Source organism: Nannospalax galili, unplaced genomic scaffold (assembly GCF_000622305.1).
Source record: "Nannospalax galili isolate Female #2095 unplaced genomic scaffold, S.galili_v1.0 scaffold1007, whole genome shotgun sequence".
NCBI classification, from domain to species: Eukaryota; Metazoa; Chordata; class Mammalia; order Rodentia; family Spalacidae; genus Nannospalax; species Nannospalax galili.
Window position 1 is genome coordinate 43,937 of NW_008355473.1, and position 24,593 is coordinate 68,529.

Consider the following 24,593-nt stretch of genomic DNA (forward strand, 5'->3'; position numbering starts at 1 on the left):
GTCGCCCCTTCTGCACGCGGTTCAGCTCCACCCTTTCTGCGCCCGTCGCCAGGTCGCCCCTTCTGCACGCGCTTCAGCTCCACCCTTTCTGCGCCCGTCGCCTGGTTGCCCCTTCTGTCCGGGCTAGTTTGGAAAGCGGGATTGTGCACTCACCTCAAGCAGTGCCCCCACCACTCAGCTGCTCCTTACTAGTTCTGGCAAGTTTGTTGGTCACTCCCACCCCCACCCCCGAGTTCCGGAAACCGAGTCATGGCTGTCTCTCAGCCCCAGCCCGTGAATGTCACTTTAGTCTTGACCAAAATCTTGTTACAGCATCTCTAAGATCAGGTAAGAGGGAAGAGTGCCGGTGTCACCTTTGCCTGTTTCTGTCCCCACCTCCGTCTTTGGTCCCATTTCCGGAGTACACAGTAAGCACAGACACGGGCTGTCCGCCGGTCTTCTATTGTCCATCCAACAGACACAGGCGGGGGGCCCTTGGCCTTAATAAAACTCTCCCAGGCTACAGCCAGTTAGCCCTACCCAGTCCCGCAGGGCAGTTGTGACACACCGCGCTTGATCTGCAGTCCTAGATCACATACATGGGCAACCTCCTCCAAGTCCCAGATCACATGGTTGGAATCAGAAAGAGCAAATTCATCCTGAGTTTGCAAGGAATTTCCAAAGCTACAGCTAAGAGTTCTCACAGCAACTGAGAACTCCTGGGGACCTGGTGTTGTCAGGTGTCCTCTTCTATGATGGCTCCTGGAGGAGCTGCACACGGGACAGTCCACCCCCTCTGTGCAGCGCACATTGGCAGCAATTGTGCAGAATGGGGAAATCTTTGTTTTCCCTATTTCTTCCTATCATTTGTTTTCCTGGTGAATTTTTTTAAGGTGGGTTTTATGCTCTTTGAGGGTTTTTCTTTCTTTTTTTTTTGTTTTTTTTGGGGGCGGGGGTACAAGTGCTATCATTTACCAAACCTTAGGCCACAGGGTACCTAGAAAATAAAAACTGGAAGGGGCAGGGAAGATGGCTCAGTGAGTAAAGTGCTTGCTTCCCAAGCATGGCTCTGAGTTCTGCAGAGCCCACATAAAAAGCCAGGAGTGGTAGCAGAAGCCTGTAACATTAGCACAGGGGTGAGGGAGGGTGGAAAAGTGGGTTCCTAGGACTCACTGACCGGCCAGTCCTGCAGAAAATAAAGCAAGCTTGAAGATCAGTGAAAGACCTTGTCTCAAAAAAATAAGGTGGTGATAGAGGAAGATTCCCAACATCAATCTCTATCCTCCAAATGTACCGTCAAACACGCATGTGCACAGACACACCAACCTAAAAAGAAAAGCAACTGATAATCTTTTGAGGGTTGAACATCTGCCCAGTTGGTGACCCACTTTCTGCTCACTTTCATTTTGAGACAGGGTCCCATGTAGTCTAGGCTGATCTTAAACTTGCTATGGTAGACAGATCTTGGATTCTTGGCTCTCCTCTCCTGCCTCTGCCTCTCAAGAGCTGGGATTATGGCCATGAGCCACCACATCCAGCCCTGTAGTCACCTTTAAACATAAAATCTTAATCAGAGCCTGGTGGCCCACTCTTGTAATCCCAACTACTTGGGAAGCGGAGGCAGACTCACACATTCAAGGCTAGAATGGGCTGCAGAGCAAGTTCTAGGCCAGGTTGGGCAAACATAGTGAGACCCTATCTTGAAGAGCCAACAAAAAATGCCCCCCCTAAAAAACATACACCCCAAAAGTAAAGAGAGGGCTGAAATTTAGCTAGGTGGTAGAGTTGTTGCCTAGTATGCTTGAAGTGCTATGTCCCAGCAGTTCTAGTCCTGTTTTTTTAATTTTATTATTTTCCTTTTATGTGTATGAGTGTATTGCTTGCACATATGTAAGCACCATGCAGGTGCTGGGAATCGAACCCAGGTCCTCTGTAAGAGCAGCCAGTGCTCTTAAGTGCTGAGCCATCTCTCCACTCCCCACCCCACAACCCCCCCTCCCTTATTTCTAAGTCACACAAGGAAAACCAGAGTCAGAATCAAATCATTGACTTTTATTATTCACATACTTTGTAGAAAAGGGGAATGTAAACGGGTTAGAGCTGTATGAAAAATAAATCTGGGCTGACACAGGTCATTATTTACACGTGGAAGTAGCACTGTTCCCACATCAGGCACAGCAGGTGCACTTGTCAGATGCCCCCTTGCAGACACAGCCCTGGGCACACTTGGAGCAGCCGGTGGGGCAGCAGGAGCAGCAGCCTGGGAAGGGAGAGGGAGAGGTCAGAGCAGGCTTATTAGTATTTGCTCTCACAACAGCAGGCCTGGCTAGAGACCCGATCTCTGCCCCACCGTAGCATTTGTTTTTGAACCCTGAGACAGTATAGGGTACCTTTGGGGTTTATATCCCAATAGAGAAAGGTTACCCTGGCCCTAGGATATCTGGGAAGTGCAGAAGGCCGGGAGAAGGGGTAGAATAGAATGGACTCCGGAAGCAAAGGACAGCTCTCAAAGCCAGATCTGGGTTTCCTCCCAACCTGAGCCTCAACCCCAGATATCCGGGCCAGGCCCCACTCACTCTTCTTGCAGGAGGTGCACTTGCAGTCTTTGCAGCTGCAGGAGCTGGTGCAGGTGCAGGAGCTGCCTGTGGGGAGGACACAGCAGTGAAAAAATGCTCCACACAGGCACCCACCTCGGTGCACCACGACCTACCCAGGACTCAATGGAGTCTAACCCCACTTCTTTGGTTACAGCGTAGGATAGAACTTGTCTTTGACCCGGAAGATCCAACGTTTCCTGCCTTCCTTTCAGTTCAGGCAAATTCAAAAGCTGAACAGCATCTTGGGGCTCAACCTAGGCGTCCCCCCCCCCCCTCCCCCACCAGGCCCCCCCCCGGCGACCCCCCCCCCCCTCCCCCCCAGCTCGGAAAAGGGAACTTTAGGGCCGAAGAAGCTGCTTGCGGGGGGGGGGGGGGCGGGGCGGAGACTGGAATTACCAACTAAGTGTGTTCACTCCCGCCAAGACTCCACGCTAGGTCCTCTACACCTAGGGGGCCTCCGCTTTCTGGTCCAAAGTCGGCATTCTACAGACCAAAAACCCGGGGTGTCTTACCAGTGGAGCAGGAGCAGTTGGGGTCCATGGTGAGGTCTGGTGAGGCTGGAGCTGCAGAGCGAAGAACAAAGCGGCAGTCGGGCTGCTGGAAGGCGCGGTGGCGTCCAGCGGCGCACGGTTACCTTTATAGTCCAGAGAACCGGTCCGGGCGCAAAGGGTTTGCGCTCAGCTGGGCGACTGCACACGCTCACCCTGCCCGCGACCTCTGCGGGCCGGGCGCAGAACTCGCTGCAGGTGGACTGTGCGCAAAGCTCCGCCGCGGCGTTTGGCTCTGCTTGCGCGGGCCCAGCGGGCTGTGTGCAATGTAGTACACGTTGTCCCCGCCGCGTTTTTGGCTCTGCGGCCGGATTCCGATTTGCCCGAGGTGACAGGTCGTCCCTGCTCCCTGCGTTCTGGGAAGTCCACCTGGGCCGGTCTCCCCGAGGCCGTCGGCTGCACTGTTTGTCCTCAGCTGCGCCTTTCCCAGAGTCCCTGAGCAGCCCCCAACCTCGTAGACAGGTCTCTGGAAGGAGCAAAAGAGCCAGTTTTGTGTAAAGGACTAGCTTGGAATAAGAACTTCCCGATTGCTGGGTGTATTAAGAAGCAGAAGCAGGCGGGATCTCTGTGAGAATAGAGGACACCTTGGTCTACATAGCAAGTTCCGGGCCAGCTGTGGCTACAGGGAGGGTAGACAAAAAAGAACCCCCGCCCCTGAAAAAAACTTGCCCAGCTCTCTTGGTGCCTGCATGTGTCCTACCATAGTCCTTGGGACTCTTCCTCTTGGACACATCAGAGGGGAGGTATGGGCACCGTTGCCGAGAGCCTTCTGTGCATAAAATTCTCCTGGCACTGTGCACTGCTTAATCCATCCTCTCTACTCCAGGATGACAGTTCTAAAAACTAGGGATCCCACCCACTTCACCCTCACCCCATCCCCCTAGCAAGAGAAGTGGGGATTTCTTTTTCAGTGTTCCAGGCTATTGCTTTACATTTAGACTCTGCGGTCAGGCCCTGTTTAAGTACGTGTGCGGTATCACAGACTACGGAGTTAGGCAGGGTCCGGCAGCCTTAGACTCCCTTTGCTCCAGCAGTGTTTTTGATACAAACTCCCTTTGATCTGGCCTCAGTATTTCTCTACTGCTGGAATCTTTTTCACAGGACCAAGGCCCCAGGTCCCCAATGGCCAGTGACAAAAGCAATCCTTTTGTTGTTTTGAGGATACTGTCTTTATATAGCCCAAGTTGACCTTGAACTTACTATGTAGCTCAAATTGGCTTTGAACTACAGATCCTTCTGCCTCCCAAGAACTGGAATTAAAGGTATATGCTACAATGCCCAGCCAACAGGTACAATTTACCAATGAAATATACGTATGTCTATGTGTATGTATACATGTGTATATCTTTTCAGACACAACATTTTTTTTTTTTTTGGTCTTTTTGAGACAGGGTCTCCCTGTAGCCCCAGCTGGCCTGGAACTCACTATGTAGACCAGGCTGGCCTTGAACTCAGATCTACTTGCCTCTGCCTCCAGAGTGCTGGGACTAAAGGCATGCATCACTACCCTGGGCTAGACACAAACGTTTTTCTGGCAATCTTCTATATCCAGATTGAGACTGAGGCTTATTTTTAAGTGTTAGTAAAGAGTTTTCAGAAATATAATATAAATACACTTCAATATATTTAAGAACATCTGAATCATTTCAATGTACAATATGGTGCAATCATTACAGAAATGGTAGTCCTGGTTCTGTATGTGACATGGAGTTTGCTTATGGTTTTATAGCCTACCCTAGCATGGATCAGTGTCTTTTAAAAATATTTTATTATTTTTATTTTATGTGTCTGAGTGTATTGCCTGCATTTATATAAGTGCAATGCCTGTGGAGGTCAGAAGAGGGCGTTGAATTTCCCTGGAACTGGAGTTAAGGATGGTTGTTAGCCACCATGGTGGGTGCTGGGAATTGAACCCAGGTCCTCTGCAAGATCAGCCAGTGCTCTTAACCACTGAGTCATCTCTCCAGCCCAGATCATTGTTTTTTATTTTTTATTTTTTATTTTATGTGTATGAGTGTTATGCCTGCATGTAGGTAAATGCACCCGTGTCGTGCAATGCCTGCAGAGTACAGAAGGAGCTGTCAGATCCCCTGGAACTGGAGTTATGGACAGTTGTTAGCTGCCACATGGGTACTGGGATTCGAACCTGGGTCTTCTGCAAGAATAGTCTGTGTTCTTAACCACTGAGCCATCTCTCCAGCCCCAGATCACTGTTTTTTAAAAAGTTTTTTATTTTATGTTATGTTAAATTAGATGTGTATGTGTGGGGTATGTGCATGTGAGTGCAGGCACCCTCAGAAGCTAGAGGTGCTAGATCCCCCAGGAGCTGGAGTTACAGGAAATCATGAGCTGCCTACGGTGGTTACTGGGACTTGAACTTAGGCCCTCTGGAACGTGCTTTTAACCACTGAGCCACCTCTCCAGCTCCTGAATCACAGTTTTCTTTTTTCTTTTTGGCAGGAGTGAATGACTCCTTAGAGCATAGGTTACATGCTCATGTCGAGATGAGTACAGCAACACACATACATAGCTAAGCACGCCAGGCCTGGCTGCTTTGCGTGTGCATGAATAACATCCTATCTGCTGTATGTAATCAAGAGATGACAGTAGCTAATATCATGGACCATGCTCGTGTCACTGTTTTGTTTTTGTTTTTGATTGGAGACGAGGGTATCAACATGTAGCCCAAGAGACTAATTACAGCATCATGCCCTCACCTCCTACCTATGCCACTGTGCACACTGAAGAGGATATTTTTATCAAACCTGGCACAAAAGCAGCAGTGGGAATCATACTGAGTTGGCAGTCAATTCCCTTGGCATAGCTCTGAGATCTTCCTGATCTCCAATTTCCCATCTCTCAAGTGAATAACAAAATTTCTATACCCCTGAGGACCCTTCCAGTCAGGGTTATTTACTGAGACAGGCAGGGCCTAGCATCCAGTGACATTGTACAAATGAGAAAGGAGGCTCAGAGAGGTTTGGTAACTCACCCAGGCCACACAACTTATCAGTGGTTCAGTGGGCTATGAACCAGTACTGCCTGACACTAATACCCACTTGTTTGGTACAAGTTCTCTTCTAACATGAGTCTACACACAAGATACAGCTATAGACAGGAAAGGTGCTGAGTGCTGAGCCATAAGACTCTTCTTCCTCTTCATTTAAACACCAAGCATACTCCCATTTGCATAGAGCCAGGAGATGGGCTACCTGCTGGTTACACTTCACACAGGGCCTGGCTTCTTCCACATGACACCTCAGCTTGGAACGACATGGTAACTCCATTGGCCCTGCATGGGCAGATCAAAAGTACTTCACCTGGAAGAAAAGTTCTTAGCTATAGCTTTCTTGCCTGAATAATGTTGGGCAATTCTCTCCAAACTCCATGACTTTACCAGTTTGAAGTAGCCAAGGACTGGAATTGAAAAGAGCGGTGGATTTCAGCCTGAACCAGGAAGCAAATTCCAAGGACTCAAGGGCAAGTCTCAGAGATTCCCAGATTAGAGTCAGTTGGTGGCCCTGGGCCAGCTGGGACTGATGCTCCTTGTGTGAAAGTCAGTCAGATACACTCCCTAGCACAAGTGTGGAGTGTTTGTAATTCTTTTATTTTTTCCTGTGTTCTTTTGTTTTATTGAGATATTTCTGCTGAATCTAATGAAATGTTTTATATCTAGTGCTTTTGTTTGTTCATAGTATTTCATTTTATCTTCTATTACCAAAGCTGATGTCTATAATAAATTCTTGGACCTTCAGATCTCCTGGCAAAAATAGGACTTGACTTTTCTTTTGGTCTTTTTTTGAGACAGGATCTCCCTGTAGCCCCAGCTGTCCTGGAACTCACTATGTAGAACAGGCTGGCCTTGAACTCACAGAGATCTGCTTGCCTCTGCCTCCCGAGTGCTGGGACTAAAGGTGTGCACCACCAAGTCCAGTCTCTTTCTTTCTTTATTAAAAAAATTTATTTTCGCCGGGCGTGGTGGCGCACACATTTAATCCCAGCATTCGGAAGGCAGAGGCAGGTGGATCTCTGTGAGGTCAAGGTAAGCCTGGTCTACATAGTGAGTTCCAGGACAGCTGGGGCTACAGGGAGACCCTGTCTCAAAAAGACCGAGAAAAAAAAATTATTTTCATTGCTTCTTGGTCTTTTGGCTAAAATCAAGTGTAGTATCTGTTTTTATCAGTTTAAATGTTTTATTTATTATTTTCATTTTATGTGTATGAGTGTATTCCCTGCATGTGTGTAAGTGTACCTATGCTGTGCAATGCCCGTGGAGGTCAGAAGAGGGTGTCAGATACCCTGGAACTGGAGTTATGGATGACTCTTAGCCATCAAATGGGTGCTGAGAATTGAACCCAGGTGCTCTGCAAGAGCAGCCAGTGCTCTTAACTATTGAGCCAACTCTCCAACCCCTTTTTTTCTTTTTTAAGATGGGATTTGAGGCCCCGGCTGGCCTCAAACTTAGTATGAACCTTGAACTTTTGATCCTCTTACCTCTACCTCCTGGGTGCTGGGATTACAGACATGTGCCACCATACTCAGTTTATGCCATGCTAGGGATTGAATTTAGGCTTTGTGCATGCTAGGTGAGCATTCTACCACTGAACTACATTCTCAGAACCATTTTTATTTTGTAATGGTTCCAGGGGTCAAACCCAGGGTTTCACACATTCTAGCTAAGCTCTCTACTACTGTGTTACATCTCTAGCCCAATATACTCCATTTTTTAACTGAGAAACTTAGTGTGTGTGTGTGTGTTGTATCTATTCACTTGGTATCAAGGCACTTGGGGACTAAGGGACTAAAGACTAAGGATGGTCCCTGAGCTCATAATATACAACCCCCCTTCAAGCTGTTAGACACAGCATTCTTTATTTCTGAGGTACACAGGGCAACCAGAGTCAGAGTCACTGAGTTTTATTATCATTTACATGTTTTATAGGAAAAGGAATGAGTAAATGGGTTCTACTTAAATAAAAAAATGCAGCTTTTTACAGGACACACTATTTACACACGTGGGAGCAGGGCTGCCCCTCACTCAGCCCAGCAACTGCATGTTTCTGATGCTCCTTTGTTGACACAGTCCTGGGTGTCCTTGGCACAGTCAAAGGGGAAGGAAGGGAGAGGGAAAGTCCAGAGTAGGCTTACCAGCACCTCCTGCCTCAACAGCAGGCCAGCCTTGAAGCTGTGCCCATAGACCACAGAAGCCTTTTTCAGGATAGCATACCTCTTTTGGGAGACAGTTGGGGAATCTCTGAAGTCAAATTATTACTACTAAAAAGGCTGATCAGTTTCACCTAAGTCCAGGACAGGACTGAAAGACTGCTGGAGTCAGTGATGGGGTCTAGAGGGACAAATACCACCAGAATCCTGAATTGTGCACTTAGAGAAGAAATGTCCTTAAGCATCAGCTCTGTGCTTGGCTCCTGTGTACTCTCTGGGCCTCAGTTTCCCATTACAGGATGAAGGAATCAACCATGTCTAAGGTTCTTCCTACTCTAATGTTGAATCAGATTTGGGGGACAAGAATGTGGGGAATTGGCCATTGGTTAGCTCTCAGGTTCCTGTCAAGCTTCCACTGGCTCATCCTGAAGGAGAAGGACCAGGCAGGTGCAGGAACCACCTGTGAGGTGGAAAAAGACAGCAGAGAGTGGAAGAGACACAGTACTTGGTGGACATGCTACTAGGCCTGTGCAAAGCCAAACCTAGGCCACTCGGGACACAATGACTCAGGACTCCACTCCTCTCCCCTTGAGCTAGGACTGCCCCTAGGTGCTTGATCTGGAAGAGACATTGTCTCCTGCTTCCACTTCAGTCCTGGCAAATAAAATGCTGGCATGAGCTGAAGTCCTCTGAAGTACATGCATGTTATAGATCCTGGAGATTGCTTGACCTTGGCTAGCCAACGCATCTTGATTGTGGCTGGATGGAATGTAAGGGAGGAGCCCAAATTATCTTGAGCTATCTTAGGCCCTTTAATAGCCTTTGTTAGAAACAGGATCTTGCTGTATAGCCCAGGCTAGCTTGGAACTTGTTCTCCACCTGTCTCAGGCTATTAAGTGCTGGAATTACAGGCATTACCTGAACTTTTGTACCTGACTTAACATTCTCATGAGTATTAGGTAAAATTCTTAGAACATAGTGTTAACCTTAGCAGACCTCTAGCCTCCAGCAGCTCTAAAGCTAAGGATCTATAAGGTGACATGAAGTCTAAAGCAAAGATTTCCCAGCTCTGCTATAACCTATGTGCCAGAAGTCACTAATGTAACACCAAATGGATTGACCATGACATTCTTTTGTTCTATGTCTAAAGAAGTTTATGTATCCTTTTCCCTAGTGAAATAGGCCATTCAGGGCAACCTGAGTATGTGTTCTTGGGCCAGAATCACTAATAGTTGGCTCAGAACAAAAGTTCTACTTCGTTTAAATCAGTATTTGTTTATTTTATTTATTTATTTATTTTTAGTCAGGGTCTCACTATGCACCCATACTAGCCCTGAATCCACAGAGATCCACCTGCCTGTGCCTCAGGAGTGCTGGGATTAAAGGTATGCACCACCAGGCCTGGTCTGTTTAGTTTTTTAGAGATAGGGTTTCACTCTGTAGGCTGGCCTAGAAGTGAAGGTGACGTTGTCCTGATCCACCTCCTGAGTGCTCGGTGTAGCGTGCTTGTCCTTTGTGGACACTTGGAAGAGTACTGGGGCTCAGTTAAGCATAACAGGACAACTATGGCCCTGGATACTGTCTCCTCCGACACAGAAACTGTCTGCTGGTTGATGAAGGTCCTTGGCAACAGGGAAAGTACTAGAACCCTTTCCAGACAATACTAAGAACGCCCAGCCTTTCATTCCAGGGGTGGGACAGTTGAAAGACTGGCAGGGTTAACAAAGCAAATGGGAGAAATGGCTGTGCTGACGGAGAGGGGTCACCCCTACCCCCACCCCAAGAGCTGCCATGCTTCCTGTACCTTCAGGAAATAGGTTGTGTGCAAAGACTACCAGGGTCCTTGCAATCACCCTTTTGCCAGGTCTGTGCGTCACTTTGCCACTGAGGCAAGTGCCCTGGTGAGCATAAGGGCAGCTGTCCCTGTGGCTGACCCATTTGTCTTGCTGTCCCTTATAATTTGCCCAGAATTGCTGCCAACCCTCCCACCCCCACCCCTACGCTTTGTTCCTGGAACTTCATCCAGGGACCTCGCTGTCATCCCACCACCAACCCTGGTGGTGGTGTCAGTTTGGTCATTCTTGGAGTCCTTCCATATCCCTGCGTGGTCCCTGGAGGGGAGCTCAAAGAGGGAGTTTTGAAGACAGGTCTGTCATGGCTTTACTTTCCTTCCCTCACCTTGTCTTTCTCCTTCCCACCCTCAGTCCTTCAGCCTCAGTTCATCCTGCACACAGGTCTGCCTTCTTTTCCTTCCATTCTCCTGGCCTGAGGGTGTGTGTATGTGTGTGTGTGCGCGCATGCACGCCTGGGGCTGCTCACAGCCCGGTCCGGTTCACCCGCTGCAGGATGATCATTCTGAACATGCGGTTATCCTCCTAGGAATCATCTTAGGAGATGTCTAAATAAGAAGCCAAGAAATGTGATTTCCCTTTCAGGATTCCCATTGTATAATGTTGATCTGTGCTAACTACCCGTCTTTAATCACTTTTGTTCTTTGTACCCACCCAAGGGGAGATACCTTTAAGTTGAGGCCAGACTTCTGCCTCCAGAAGTTGGTAACCTTGGGCAGATTATTAGCCACTCTGAAAATACAGCACAATCCCACCTGGCTTAACTGCGTTCATGTTGGCTCCCTTACTAGGTCAGTGAAGTTGAATGCTTTGAGACGTTGACAAGGCTTTTGGTGTCTGGGAAGTTGCAGCATCATCCCCTCACAGGGGACTTTGTGTTCATTATCCACACTTCCCTGGTCCACAATGGGCAAGGCTTCCTCCCCAGCCTCCTTCCCAGGGTGATCCTGTCCAGACCCTTCTTCCCCAGCCCTGGAGCTTGCTAAGACAGGATTCTCTCTGCAGAAAGTCCACATGGACAGAGTGATCATAGTTGCCTTATTTATGAAGTCCTAGCCAGGGGCCAGCTACACTCTCATTTACCCCTAAGTTATGATTGATACCATCTCCCTCCCACAAATGAGGAACCATTACGGAATCTGCTTGTTCTTTTCTACACTTCACCGTTTGCAAATAATTTGAGGAGCAGGCAGGAGGCAGTTTGGTTCAATGGCCACTGAGTGGAGAAGGGGAGCTCTTGTTCTCTAAGCCCCTTGATGTCAATGATGCGGGTAGAGTCTGGGTTTTTACTAGGATGGGATCAGGCAAGGGTATGGTGTGCTGGCATCAGTTCTGATAGGAAGGAGAAGATTCAGGGATCATGGTGTTAGCTCTTTTCTTCCCTAATAATGGGTATGGTCAGAGCTAGCTTAGCATCTATGGGTATCTTTTGTTTTTGTTTTTTTTTATTTTTTTGTCTTTTGGAGACAGGGTCTCCCTGTAGTCCCAGCTGGCCTGGAACTCACTATGTAGACCAGGGTGGCCTTGAGCTTGCAGAGATCCACCTGCCTCTGCCTCCCGAGTGCTGCAACTAAAGATGTGCTCCACCACGCCAGGCTCTATGGGTATCCTTTTTTTTTTTCTTTATAATAAACATAATGAGTTCAAGGCCTTCTAGAGTGTCAACATGGTGTTGGGACCAGATGGATCCAGGTTGGAGCCTCCCCTTTGTGGTTGGAAATGTGCTAACTTGACAGTTGGCAACTGGGAGCTCGTGGTTATTGGCATCTAGGCTTTAACTTCCCCATGGGAGCAATGCTTGAGTGACAGAACAACGGACTATCAGTATTTTGGGGGTTCGGTCTGGTGATAAAACCAGAGGCTCTGTCAGAGGGTCCATGACTTGCTTAGGCCACATGACCAGTAAAGGGGAAAATGGGCTGTCAACCAGGACTTCCTGACACCAAAACTGAAGCACAGGTACCAGCAGCCTACTGAAGGTTTTCTTCACTTGGAGAGCCTGGGGGCAAGCTTGGTCCTGACTTCTGACCAAGAGCCTCCTGTTTCCCTTTGATTGAACACCAAATTGCATTAGCTTAGCCAACAGCCAGGGGCATGAACCGTTGGTTTTAATTACAAGTCACCCAAGGCCTCCTGGCTTCCTAAGAGCACCACCCTACCCTCCAAACTTTGGATCCACCCACATCCCTGGGAATGGACTTTACTGGGAGGCCTCATTCCTGGCCACTTAAGCTCACTGGGAAGATGCTGGGAAAATCCCCCAAAATTTCTAGCCAGTTTACAAGTTTGAAGTAGCCAAGGGCTAGAATCTGAGAGAGATTTCAGTCTGATCTTGGGAGGAATTTCCAAAGATTGACAGCCAAGTCACATCACTGTTCTAGGAAGAGGAGGGATCCTATGAGTACAACAGAGCCTGGCAGTTCCTGGGGGCGGGGGTGGTGGTGTCCAGACTGGCCAGGTTGTGCCACTTGGTTTCCAGTCTGCAAGGCACACCCTTGAATAAAGAGTTTGCAATTTTTTTCATGATTTTGTTATTTTCCGAATTGAGGTTATGACCTGGGCCTGTAATGCCAGCATTTAGGAGTCTGTGGCAGGAGGATTACAAATTCAAGGTTAGTTTGTGCTGCACCCTGTCTCAAAGGTTTTTTTTTTTTTGGTCTTTTTCAGACAGGGTCTCCCTGTAGCCCAGATGGCCTGGAACTTGCTATGTGGACCAGGCTGGCCTTGAACTCAGAGATCTACCTGCCTCTGCCTCCCAAGCGCTGGGATTAAAGGTGTGCGCCAGTCTTGGTTGCTGAGTTTTTGAAGATGGTTTCTATAGCACAAACTGGCCTTGAACTTTCAATGGACCCTCTGCCTCAGCCACGTGCTTGTATCATAGGTGTAAGCCATCACACCCACCTCCTCTGATATTTTTTGAGAGAAGGTCTCACTAAGTAGTTCTGGCTGGCCTAGCACTCAAGTGTCCCACCACACAAGGTCTGCTGCTTAACTTTTTTTTCCCCTTTTGAGACAGGGTCTCCATGTAGCCCCAGTTGGCCTGCAATTCACTATGTTGACCAGACTGGCTGAAATCTTATAGCGATCCTCCTGTCTCTGCTGGGACTAAAGGCATGCACCACCACACCCAGCAACCTGATTTTTATAACTCAATTTGTTTTTACCAAAGTTTAGATCCATGCATTCCAAACACTGTAGTTACTTTTAAGCATAAAATCCAATGAGAAGCCGGGTGTGGTTGCGCAGGCCTTTTGTCCCAGCACTGGGAAGGCAGATGTCTTATGAGTTCAAGGCCAGCCTGATCTACAATAAAAATTATACATCTAGGGAGTAGGGGTTTAACCCAACACACACACACACTCAAGTGCATCTCCCTGTCCAGCATTTTTCTATTTTATTGACCGGGAAGCTTTTCGAGGTAACCAGGCTTGTTCAAGATGCCCAAGGAACCCAGCCTTACAGGTCTCCGGAGTTCCATTTCAGCCCCTCCCTCCAGCCCCTGATTTCCAAGGAATACAGAGACAAACGAGTTAATAAAGTCAACGATTTTTATTATCAGTTATACGCTTCACAGAAAGAGTTGAGAAATGGGTCAGTTAAAAAAAAAAAATCAGGTTTGTACACATCGCTCTATTTACACGTGGTTGCGGGGATGTGCCCACATCAGGCGCAGCAGCTGCACTTGTCCGAGGCTTCTTTGCAGACACAGCCCTGGGCGCACTTCGCACAGCCCACAGGGCAGCAGGCACAGCAGCCTGGAAGAGAAGGAGACAGAGGTGAGGGCCAGGGGCACCCCGATAGGCTTAGATATTCCGGGTGTTGGGACGGGCCAGGGACGGATGGGGAACGAAGGGGGAAAGGGTAGAGACAGGCTTGCACTCACTCTTCTTGCAGGAGGTGCATCTGCACTCTTTGCACTTGCAGGAGCTGGCGCAAGAGCAGGATCCATCTATAAGAAGCAAGGCAGCGGTGAGCGCGGTCCCGGCGCACCTGAACGCGGGACTGCATCCTAAGTGCGCAGGTGCGAATCCTCGGGTACCATAGGTACCCGGCGAGCCATTACTTCAACGGCTGCTAGGCAAACGGGAGCTCCCGAGCACTTTGAGAAAGGGCAGTCTGTACCCTGAAACGACTAGAGAAGGGGCCAGCAGCTGCCTCTCTAACTTTCGGGGAGCACCCGGCCTCCCAAGTCCCGCAGCGGTCCAGGCCCCTTACCTGTGGCGCAGGAGCAGTTGGGGTCCATGGCGAGTCGAACGAACGGACTGTGAGAGTCGCTAGACTGCGGCAGACAGACGTCGGACGAGGAAACGTGGTAGAGACTAGCGTGGCTACTTTTATGGCTGGAAGGAGTTGGGGGCGAGCGCAAAAGCTCCACCCAGGTGGGCCAGCCGCCAGCAAAGGTCCCCGCCGGTGCACACGCTCTTCATTCTGCACGTGGGACGCTGCCTATACACGCCCATCTGCACAGGCCCCTCAACCTGCACACGCCCCCTTAACCTGCACACGCCCCCTCATTCTGCACTCGCCCCTTCGGTCTGCTCACGTCCTTGTCCTGCGCTCGGGAAGCCGCTTGCACACGCCCCCACAGCCTGCACGCCTCCGTGTCTGCGTGACGTTTCTGGCGGAGCGCAAGGTCTGCGCGCCTGCTGTGGGCCAGTTCCAGGAAGCCGGTCCACGTGTACTTCCCAGTGCTCTCGGGCTCCAGGGTCGTGTGCAGAGAGGGTACTGTGCATCGCGCACCCTACGGGGTTACTCAGATCTCACCACTTGAACTTGGGTGAAAACGGGACTTGGGGACCCTGCTTAGAGGAATACACTGTTGTAGGTCCAGACTGGTCACAAAAATCGGTTCCAGCCCAGGCTTAGTCGCTGCAGCGCCTTAACTAGGATGGCCGTTGGTGACGTGCCCACTGCGTTTCGGGTGCTTTGGTTATGTCCGGGGTCTCATTTACCCTTACCATACGATAAAAACTGCTCATTTGCACTTTAGATGGAAACGGGGGTCCAGACAGGTTAAGTCACTTGCCCAAGATTACTGAGCTAATGAGAACGGAGTTCGAATCTGCTGAGAGGCACCAGCAGGTCCATAATGAAGGGGATTAGGACCAGGAAACACAGCTCTGTGCTCAGGAAACCCTCCTGGGTGAGTGAAGTGAAGAGGGTCCCTGATGAGGTGGGCAGTACAGCCTGGGAAAGCAGAGACTGGGGCCTTCTGCCTGAGGGCAACAGGTGCTTGCCAGGTAGGGAGGGCCAGTTGGCAGTGCTGTGGAACACTTGGAAAAGCCCACGTAAACTTTAGTCCCAGATAGTACGTGTCATTTCCCCACATGTGCAAGGTTGGCCATGGTGAGATCACCGTCATTGCAATGCCTAAGTGTGTCAACTGAGGAGCCAGGAAAGAGTTACTGGAAGCTTCTTGGCAGACTCACTGCTGCTGAAGGGGGTAGGACATTCAGTGAGGCCATGGTGTGCCTGGGCAGGCTGTCCTTGCAGCCCTTACTGTAACCTGGGGAAATCCCTTCCTTAGCTCAGCTCAAGTCACTTCTGGGAGCTCTTCTGACCTGATGCCCACAGCTGCTCATGGCATGTAAACATCCTGTCCTTTCCCTTCCCCGATACTTTGCCTGGCTGCACTGTGTATGAACCTGGTTGAGCTTTGATTTCTGTGCTCCTGTGCTCCCTCCCCAGACTGACCTCAGAGCAGTCTTTGCCTCTCTCCGGCTGTGTCTCCAGCCCTCACCCAGGGTGGAGTTTGGCAGTCAGCCCTTGAATAGTCTCTGGAGAATTAATAATGGAGGTAAACCCCCTACACTGCCCAGCTCGCATTTTCCATCAGAGTTGATTACAAGGTGAAGGGACAGTTCCAGTGGTGTGGTCTAGGCTTGCAATCCAAGCACTCAGGACACCCAGTCAAGGTTGTGAAATTCGGGGCTCTGGATAAATAAATACAATAAAGCAAGTAAATAATAAAATAAGGACTGGGAATGTGTCTCCGTGGTAGAGTGCTTGCCTAGCATGTTTGCAAAAACAACCCCCAGAACCCTAAAAATAATTAGATAGGGGGCTGGAAAGAGGGCTCAGCAGTTAAGAGGACTCTTGCAGAGGACCTGGATTTTTTGATGGCTTGTTGGGCTGGTCAGGCTGCCCACAATCTCCTGTAACTCCACCTCCAGGGTATCCAATGCCCCTGGCTTCATCAGCCACTATGTGCACCCCCCCACATACATTAATAAAAATAAGCCTAAAAAACAAGTAAATAAATAAAAGTTTTAAAAATCTGGCACTTAATGGAAATAAACACGAGGGTGGGGAGGTGAGCTGTCAGATTAAATTCTGATGGCCATTCTGCACCTCCTTGCTCAGTCACCTTGGGGTGACCCCTTACCTCCTTTCCTCCTTTCTTCCCCTTCTCCATATTTTTTTTTAAAGGCAAGGTCTCACTAGTCCTGATTAGCCTGGAACTTCCTATGTAGGCCAGGCACAGAGAGCCACCTGCTTCTGCTTCCCAAGTGCTGGGGTTAAAGGTTTGCAACAGCACACAAGACTCTCCCTCCTCTCTTCCCCTTCCCTACATCTCTCTGTCCTGGGTATTGAATCCAGAGTCTCATATATGCAAGCACTCTACCTCTGAGCTACACCCCTAACCTTTAATGTGGTTCTGAGCCTCAGTTTATTCATTTGTCGAATGATTAGATGGTACCAAAATTCAAATGTCACATCCAGACATCCTCTGATTTGATAATTTATTCAATTATTTTATTATCTTCTTCCATTTGTATGTATGCATGTTTTGTATGTGTGTGGGTGCATTGTGTGTGTGGGGGTGCACATGTGTGTGCACACATGTGGAGGTCCAAGTTGATCAAACCCAGAGCTTGCTGTTAGGGCTGGTCTTGCTAGCCAGCTTGCTCTGGGGATCCCCTGTCTTAGCCTGCAGAAGCTGGAATTACAGGCAAGTCTCCCTGCCTGCCTCACATTTAGTGGGTTGTGGGGATCTAAGCTCTAGTTTTCATGCCCATGAAGCAAGTGTTTTCAGCACTGAACCATCTCCCTAGCCCTATTTATGTATTTGTTTTGAGACAAAGTCTCATGTAGTTCAAGGTGGCCTTGGGCTTGCTGTGTAGCCAAAGATGACCTTGAACTCCTGGTTCCCCTGCCTCTGCCTCCCGAGTGCTGGGGTTATAGGTATGGGCCACTATGCCCAGTTTTATGCTATCATAGAGACTGAACACAGGACTTCAAGCATGCTAAGTAAGCACTCTACCAACTGAGCTGCGTCCTTAGCTGTGAATGCATTCCTGGTGGCTTCCCTGGGTTCCTTGCCATCAGGGTCTTCTACAGAGCAGCTCACAACAGAACAGTAAGTGGCAAGACTGGAGAGGATGCCTGCCAGAGATGGTGAGCAACATAGAAGTGGCAGCCTGTTAGTTATCTGTCCTTAGTGAAAGATAACAGTCCTGTGTGTGTTCAGAAGATGCCCAGCTGGGCCTCTTGGTACAGTCCTGTAAGCCTGGTTACTCAGGAGGCCAAGATGGGAGAATCACAAGTACATGCCTGTCTGGGCTATAGAGTGAGCCCAAGGGCAGCATGGGTAATTTAGTGAGACCCTGTCTCAAAAAGTCAAAAAACAAAAAGGGCCAGTGCATGTGAGTATGGGGAGGGGCTATAGAACTGTAAGAGAACACTTGTCCCCAGTACTGAAAAGGTGTTTTGTTTTTGTTTTGTTTTTTGAGACAGGGTCTACCTGTAGCCCTAGCTGACCAAAAACTCACTATGTAGACCAGGCTGGCCTCCATTTCACAGAGATCTGTCCCTGCTTCCTGAGTGCTGGGATTAAAGGTACCCCAGGCACCCCAAATCAGGCACTACCATGCCTGATTTGAAAAAAAAATTTTTTTGATCTTTTTTGAGACAGAACCTCCCTGTAGCCACAGCTGGCCTGGAGCTCAATACTTTGACTAGGCTGGCCTCAATCTCAGAGAGATCTGCCAGTCTCTGCCTCCTGAGTGCTGAGATTAAAGGTGTGCATCACCATGCCTGGTTTAAAAACATTTTTTTAAAAAGAGGTACTCTCAATTGATGGCCCCCAGGGTTACGCAGTTGCAAGCTGTGGCAGGACAGTTGTCCTCCTCTCCCCTACCATGTGGACAACAGAGTGGGAAGAAGCCTTTCATTTAAAACATCAGACAAGAACATATCATTGCCAACCTATGAAAAGTGTTTCTAGCTGAGTGTGGTAGCACATGCCTACAATTGCAGGAGGATTGGGAACTCAAAGTGATCCTCAACTATACAGCTCTGTCTCCAAAAAACGTTTGTTTGTGAGCAAGGCTTGGTGGTGCACCTCCGTAATAGAGTTCAAGGCCAGTTTGGGCTATATAAGTACATAGTAAGACCCTGTATTAAAGGGGGAAAAAATCAGAAGTCAGTCTTTTGTTACCTACCTAATCCTGGAGGTGACATTCATTACTTTTTTTTTTTTTGAGACATGGTCTCTCTGTAGCCCCAGCTGTCCTGGAACTCACTATGTAGGACCAGGCTGGCCTTGATCTCACAGAGATTCACCCGCTTCTACCTCCTGAGTGCTGGGACTAAAGTCATGTGCCACCATTTTCAGCTCAACATTCATTACTTTTGTAGGATTTTATTTGTTATAAGCAAGTCACTAGGTCTAGCGCACACTGAAGAGAGGTTCCCGAAAAGCACCCTGAGGCTGGGGCTCACTAGGGCCATTTTCAGAGTCTGGCTACCATGTAGCAAAGGCAGTGGCTTGTCTGACTTTAGGCCCTTTGCACTTACTGCTCATCCATTTGTCGGGTCTCAGTCTAAAGGCCATTTCCTGCCTCTGATGGTAGCATACACTTGTTAACCCAGCACTGGGCAACTGAGGCAGGAGGATCGTGACTGTAAGGTCAGCCTGGGGTGTCTAATGAGATCCTAATGAGATCCTCAAAAAACAAAAGAATAAGCTGAGCATGGTGGCACATGCCTTTAGTCCCAGTACTCAAGAGACAGAGGTAGGAAGGTCTCTGTGAGTTCGAGGCCAGCTTGGTCTACATAGGGAGTTCCAGGCTAGCTGGAACTACTGGAAAACCTTGTCTCAAAAAGACCAAACAAAACAGTAATTTGGGCAAGGTGGCTCACACCTGTAATCTCAGTACTTGGGAAGTAGAGGCAGGAGACAGAGGTTCAAGATCATCTTTGGCTACATAATGACTTTAAGGCCAACCTGGGAACACATGAGACTCTCTTTAAAAACAAACACATAAAACAAAGCAACAAACCCATAATCAATCAATGCCATTCCTCAGAAAGCTTTCCTGCACTCTGAGGCCTGGGCCCTGTCCCCATCAACTGCATTCGTTCTCTAGCATTTTATACAGTTGGTCATAGCTCCTGGTCACACAGCCACCACTGAATAGTCCACACCCTGGGCTAGATCTCCCAACAACCCTCCAAGATAGGGATGGTCATTATCCATATTTTGTTATTTTATTTGTCATTTTTCAGACAGGGTCTTACCCTGTAGCCCAGGACAGCCTCAAAGTCAAGGCAATCCTCCTGTCTCAGCCTCCAAAGTGCTGGGATTACAGGTGTGAGAAACTGTGTCCAGCTATTATTCACATTTTACAGAGGGAGAAACAGACTCAGAGAGATAAAGTCACAGCAGAAGGTACTGGGGTGGTAAAGGCCAAGCAGGCAGCCAAGGTGCAGACCCAGGTATTTGGCCTGGGTGTCTCTCTGGCTGCTGGTGCCAGAAGTGGCTTTTTGTCTGGTCTGTGTCCCTAAGAGTCTGTGTCTGTTGTGGTTACCATCCTAGTTGGTGCTGGACCATGATGAAAGCACCACAACCAATGCAGAGGAGACCACAGAATCCTACACAGCCGGGAAGGTCAGGGCCTGCTTGTGGAGAGCCAGTTCTAAAACCCGTGTTTGTTTAGGGAGAAGCTCAGCTCCACAGTGTGCTGGCCATGCTTCACGGTGGGCTGGCCCACTTACCCTACTCTGTCTTGTTCCCAAGCCCTGCACTTTAGCCCCAGGGCCAGTTCTCGCCATCACATTCCTTTCTGAGCACACATTTCAGGTTTTGCTCTTCCTGTACAGTCTTCCTGAGCTCCTAACCTGATGGGACCTCTCCTTCCTCCTCTTCTTTTTATCATCTCTCCTTTCTCCTTTTCCCCCTCTCTTTGTTTTGCAGGATCTCAAGTAGCCCAGGCTGGCCTCAAATTCCCTATGTAGTAGGGGTTGACCTTGAACTCTGATCCTTCTGCCTCCATCTCCCAAATGCTAGGATTACAGACTGTGCTGCCATTCTTGACTGCCTCTCCTTTCTTAAAGTCACCAGAGTTTGGGGCCTCTCTCTCTGAGCATCGGTCTCCTCAGGTGTCAAATGAAGCTCACCTCTGTACCATGGATACATATCTCCAGCTGGAGAGCCCTGGGGTTCCATTCAGGATGTTCTTGCAGGCTTTACCCTCGCCCCTAGTTCAGGAGATCTGTGAAGGGCAAAGGCTGTTTCTTTTCATGTGTGCCAGTGACCAGCACAGGGCATGGTGACTTTTAGGCATCCATAAATATATTTTCCATACAATGGTTTAGAGAGCTGGGCTGAGACAGAGGCTCAGTAGATATTCAAGTCTCGTATACCTGCTAAAAATCCCATGGAAAGCCAGGGAAGATCATTCACTAAAACGTTGAAGGATGGAAGACAATGTCAGTGGATAAAGAACAAAGTTGGAGCATGAATACGGTCCAGTTTCCAAATAAAGCCACAGTAGTCCAGACTGAGCTAGGTGGGGTGGATCATGGCTGTAATTCCAGAACTCCGAAAGCTGAAGATCTTGAATTCAGGGCCAGCTTGGATTATGTAGAGGGACATTGTCTCAAAACACTAAAACCTAAACAAAGCAAAGTATTCCCCAAACCAATACAAACAGATTGCTGATACTCATCTTCCCTTTTGGTCCCAGTGTCTCTCTGCTTGGGACACAAGCCCTTCAGATGGTGTGTGTGTGTGGGGATCCTTAGAGGTCTCAGCCCCGTGCTTCTATAGAAGGTAAATGGGCCAAAACAAGCAGAGACCTTCCTATAGCCTTTGAGCTTCCCAGAAAGTCTCCCCCAAGGCCCAGCATGGTGAATGACTTTCTGGAAGCTCTACAGAAATAGCCCATCGCTACACTTTTCACACAGTCTGATCCAAATCCAACAAATAAAAGGATGTCTACTTAACTCTAAATCCTCCCCACCCAAAAAAGCCAACAAGCAAAGTCCCCTGCATTAGTGCAAGGACAGACACATAGATCAATTGACAGAGTTGAGTCTGAAAAGAAATCAGCAGATATATGATCAATTAATGTAAAAAAAATTTTATGTGAATGAGTGTATTGCCTGCATGTGCGTCAGTACACCCATGTCATGCAATGCCCTCAGAGGTCAGAAGAGGGCACCCAATTCCCCTGGAATTGGAATTACAGATGGTTGTTAGCTGCCATGTGGGTGCTGAGAATTGAACCCAGGTCCTCTGCAAGAGCAGCTCTGAACCATCTCTCCAGCGCCCCCCTCCTTTTTAATATAGAGTCTCCTATATCTCAGGTTGGCCTTGAACTTAACATGTAGCCGAGGGTGATCTTGAATATAAGGTGATCCTCTTGCCTGAGCTTTTCAAGTGGTGGGAGTACAGGAATGAGCCACCACACCTAGCTGTAATGTACTTAAAGCCACAGCACCATATATTTAAAAATAATAAATTTTATATTAATATAAAAGAGAAGAATGGGTAAAACATTCAAATAGATATTAGCAAAGAAAGTACATCAATGACTAATAAGCACATGGGAAGATGAGCATTGTCAGTAGTTCTCAGGGTAGTACAAATCAAAACCACAGTGATGGCCAAGCACGGAGGCGTATGACTGTAATCCCGGGGCTAGAGGAAGGAGGAGTGCTGTGATTTGAGACCAGCCAGGGCTGTAGCAAGGCCGTATATCAAATAAAAGCAAAAGAGCCACAGCAGTAACAAAACAACCACAGTGAAGGTTGGGATGCGGCTTAGTGGTATAGCATTTACTAACACAGGGACCTGGTTTGATTCACAGTGCTACAAAAGTATGTAAATAAAGCCATAATGAGATACCACTTTGCACTTACTAGATGGAGTAAAAATGTAAAAGTATAAAGGAGTTGTAGAGAAATTAGAACCTTTATGCATTACTGGTAGAAATATAAAATGATCCAGTCACTTTGGGGAGCAATTTGGCAGGATCTTCAAAAGTTAAAATAGTTAGAAATGTAGCTCAGAGGTAGGATGCTTACTTACTTTTTATGAGGTCCTGGGTTCAATTCCATACCAATTAAAACAGTTAAGCATATCAATTTTACTCCTAGATAGTCACCTAAGAGGAATCAAAATGTTTGCCCACACAAAGCCTCATGCGCAGATACATTAGCCACTTGTGAACATAGCTCCCTTCAAAAACTCAACAATGGAAGCGGCTCATATGCCCATCAATTGGTGAACAGACAAACAGAATGTAGCATATCCAGATACTACTCAGCAATTTCAGGGGAGGGTCTTTTTGAGAGAGGGTCTCCCTGTAGTCCCAGCTTGCCCGGAATTCGCTGTGTAGATCTGGCTGGCCTCAATCTCACAGAGATCCACCTGCCTCTGCCTTTCAAATGCTGGAATTAAAGGTATGTGCCACTACACCTGGCGACTCAGCAATTTTTTAGAAAGAACAAATTGTTAATACAAGGAAAAACATAAATTTCAAAATCATCTGTTTCTACAGATCAGTGGTCAGGAGTGTAGGTGTGGGTGAGGATTAATTGCACACAGGCACAAGGGAACTTTTATGATGTAAATGTTCCAAAACTGAATTATGGTGATGGCTACTCAGCTCTAAAACTATGCTAGTATCATTGATTACTATAATCATAGTGAATGAATTTTATAGCCTATAAATGATATCTTGATAAATGATTTAAAAATGTTTCTAGAAACCGAACCCCCCCCAAACCAAAAGTAGGTGAAAGTGGAAGAACCAGTGGCCAAAATATGTAAAGGGTTTCTAAAACTCCATAAGAAAATGACAACTGTGTGGACAGAAGGATAAAGGACAAAAATTAGAAGTCCAAAGAAAAATGGCAAGACGAGATGATGAAACCAATGGAAAGATACTCAAACTCACTGCTAAAAAGAGTAGAAAATTTACAATCTAGGATGGGGGTTGGGGGATGGCTTAGTTGATGAAATGCTTGTTATACAAGCATGAAGACCTGCATTTAATACTCAGCACCCATGTAAAAAGCTGGGTGCAGTGTTCAATGCCTATAACCCCAGCACTGGGGAGGTGGAGGCGAGAGGAACCCTGAGGCTTGCTGCCAGTTATGCTATCCGAATTGGTAAGCTTCAGGTTCAGTGAGGGACTCTTCTCAAAAAAGAAGGTAGAGCTCAAGGCTCAGGGATCATCGAGGAAGAGGGAGTGGAAAGACTGTAAGAGCCAGAGGTGGTAGATGAATATAAGGACACTGTTGCCTGGACACCACAGGATAGTTGCACATATGAACTCACAGGACTTATGGCAGCATGCACAAGACCTATGCAAACCCAAGCCAGACAGGGGCCCAGCATGGACTGGGGAGGTGGGCAGGAAGCCCCAGTCCTAGTTGAGGATCTGTTGGCAATTGATAGATGCTGGGAGAGGGAGAGTCAGTTTGCCTAACTGCAAGTGGTGTGATGCCTTGGTAGGTTGACCAGACTCCAAGGGATAGACCCACACCCAAGAACACTTGAGAAATAGATTAGATTAAATAGACCTTAAAAAACTAAAAAGACAAATGATAATAGAGGACATGAAGTCTGGGGGAGGTCTGAATACAGTCAAAATACACTGTATGAAATTCTTGAATCAAAAATATTTTAAAAGATAGCCATAGAGGAAGACAGCTGATATTGACTTCTGGCTTATACACACACGCGCACGCACATGTGCGCGCGCGCACACACACACACACACACACACACACACACACCCCAAATAAAATTTAGGATGGAGCTAGGCATGGTAAAGCATGCCTATGATCCCAGCACTTGGGAGGTTGAAACAGGAGAATCTCAAGTTGAAGGCCAGCATGGACGACCAGACCTTCTATAGCTTTATAGTAAGATGTTGCCCACCCCCCAATAAAATAAAAATTAAAAGAAACGTTGGATGACATTTGTTCACCCATCAAGTTAACAAAAATGCAAGGTTAATACCAAGGGCTGACAAGGGAATGGAGGTTACAGACGTCACACACTGCTGGGGCGAAGACTACAGCAGCCTCAGTGGTGGGCAGTGTGACATCTGTCATCACCAAGGTAAGAAGCGCTGCCTTCTGTGTATCTCAGAGTGTAACTCAGGAGCTCATTGCACAGGTGCTCGAGTCACACTCAGCCATGGAGGACAGGTGGAGCC

At 48.0% G+C, this 24,593-nt stretch overlaps 2 protein-coding genes and 1 pseudogene across 2 annotated transcripts; 1 reads left to right on the top strand and 2 right to left on the bottom strand.

The window, feature by feature from the left end:
* Nucleotides 1–2,010: 2,010 nt before the first annotated feature.
* On the bottom strand, nucleotides 2,011–3,245 carry LOC103749850 (metallothionein-1). Its single transcript, XM_008852741.3, has 3 exons — nucleotides 3,089–3,245; nucleotides 2,556–2,621; nucleotides 2,011–2,239 (listed from the first exon to the last, which is right to left on the bottom strand). Exons 1-3 carry the CDS (start codon nucleotides 3,114–3,116, stop codon nucleotides 2,148–2,150), a joined length of 186 nt encoding a protein of 61 aa, XP_008850963.1. The 5' UTR covers nucleotides 3,117–3,245; the 3' UTR covers nucleotides 2,011–2,147.
* A 4,010-nt stretch (nucleotides 3,246–7,255) lies between these two features.
* Nucleotides 7,256–7,425, top strand: LOC115067633 (annotated as a pseudogene).
* A 6,246-nt stretch (nucleotides 7,426–13,671) lies between these two features.
* Nucleotides 13,672–14,513, bottom strand: LOC103749851 (metallothionein-2). Its single transcript, XM_008852742.3, has 3 exons — nucleotides 14,353–14,513; nucleotides 14,021–14,086; nucleotides 13,672–13,892 (listed from the first exon to the last, which is right to left on the bottom strand). Exons 1-3 carry the CDS (start codon nucleotides 14,378–14,380, stop codon nucleotides 13,801–13,803), a joined length of 186 nt encoding a protein of 61 aa, XP_008850964.1. The 5' UTR covers nucleotides 14,381–14,513; the 3' UTR covers nucleotides 13,672–13,800.
* Between the last annotated feature and the right edge of the window lie 10,080 nt (nucleotides 14,514–24,593).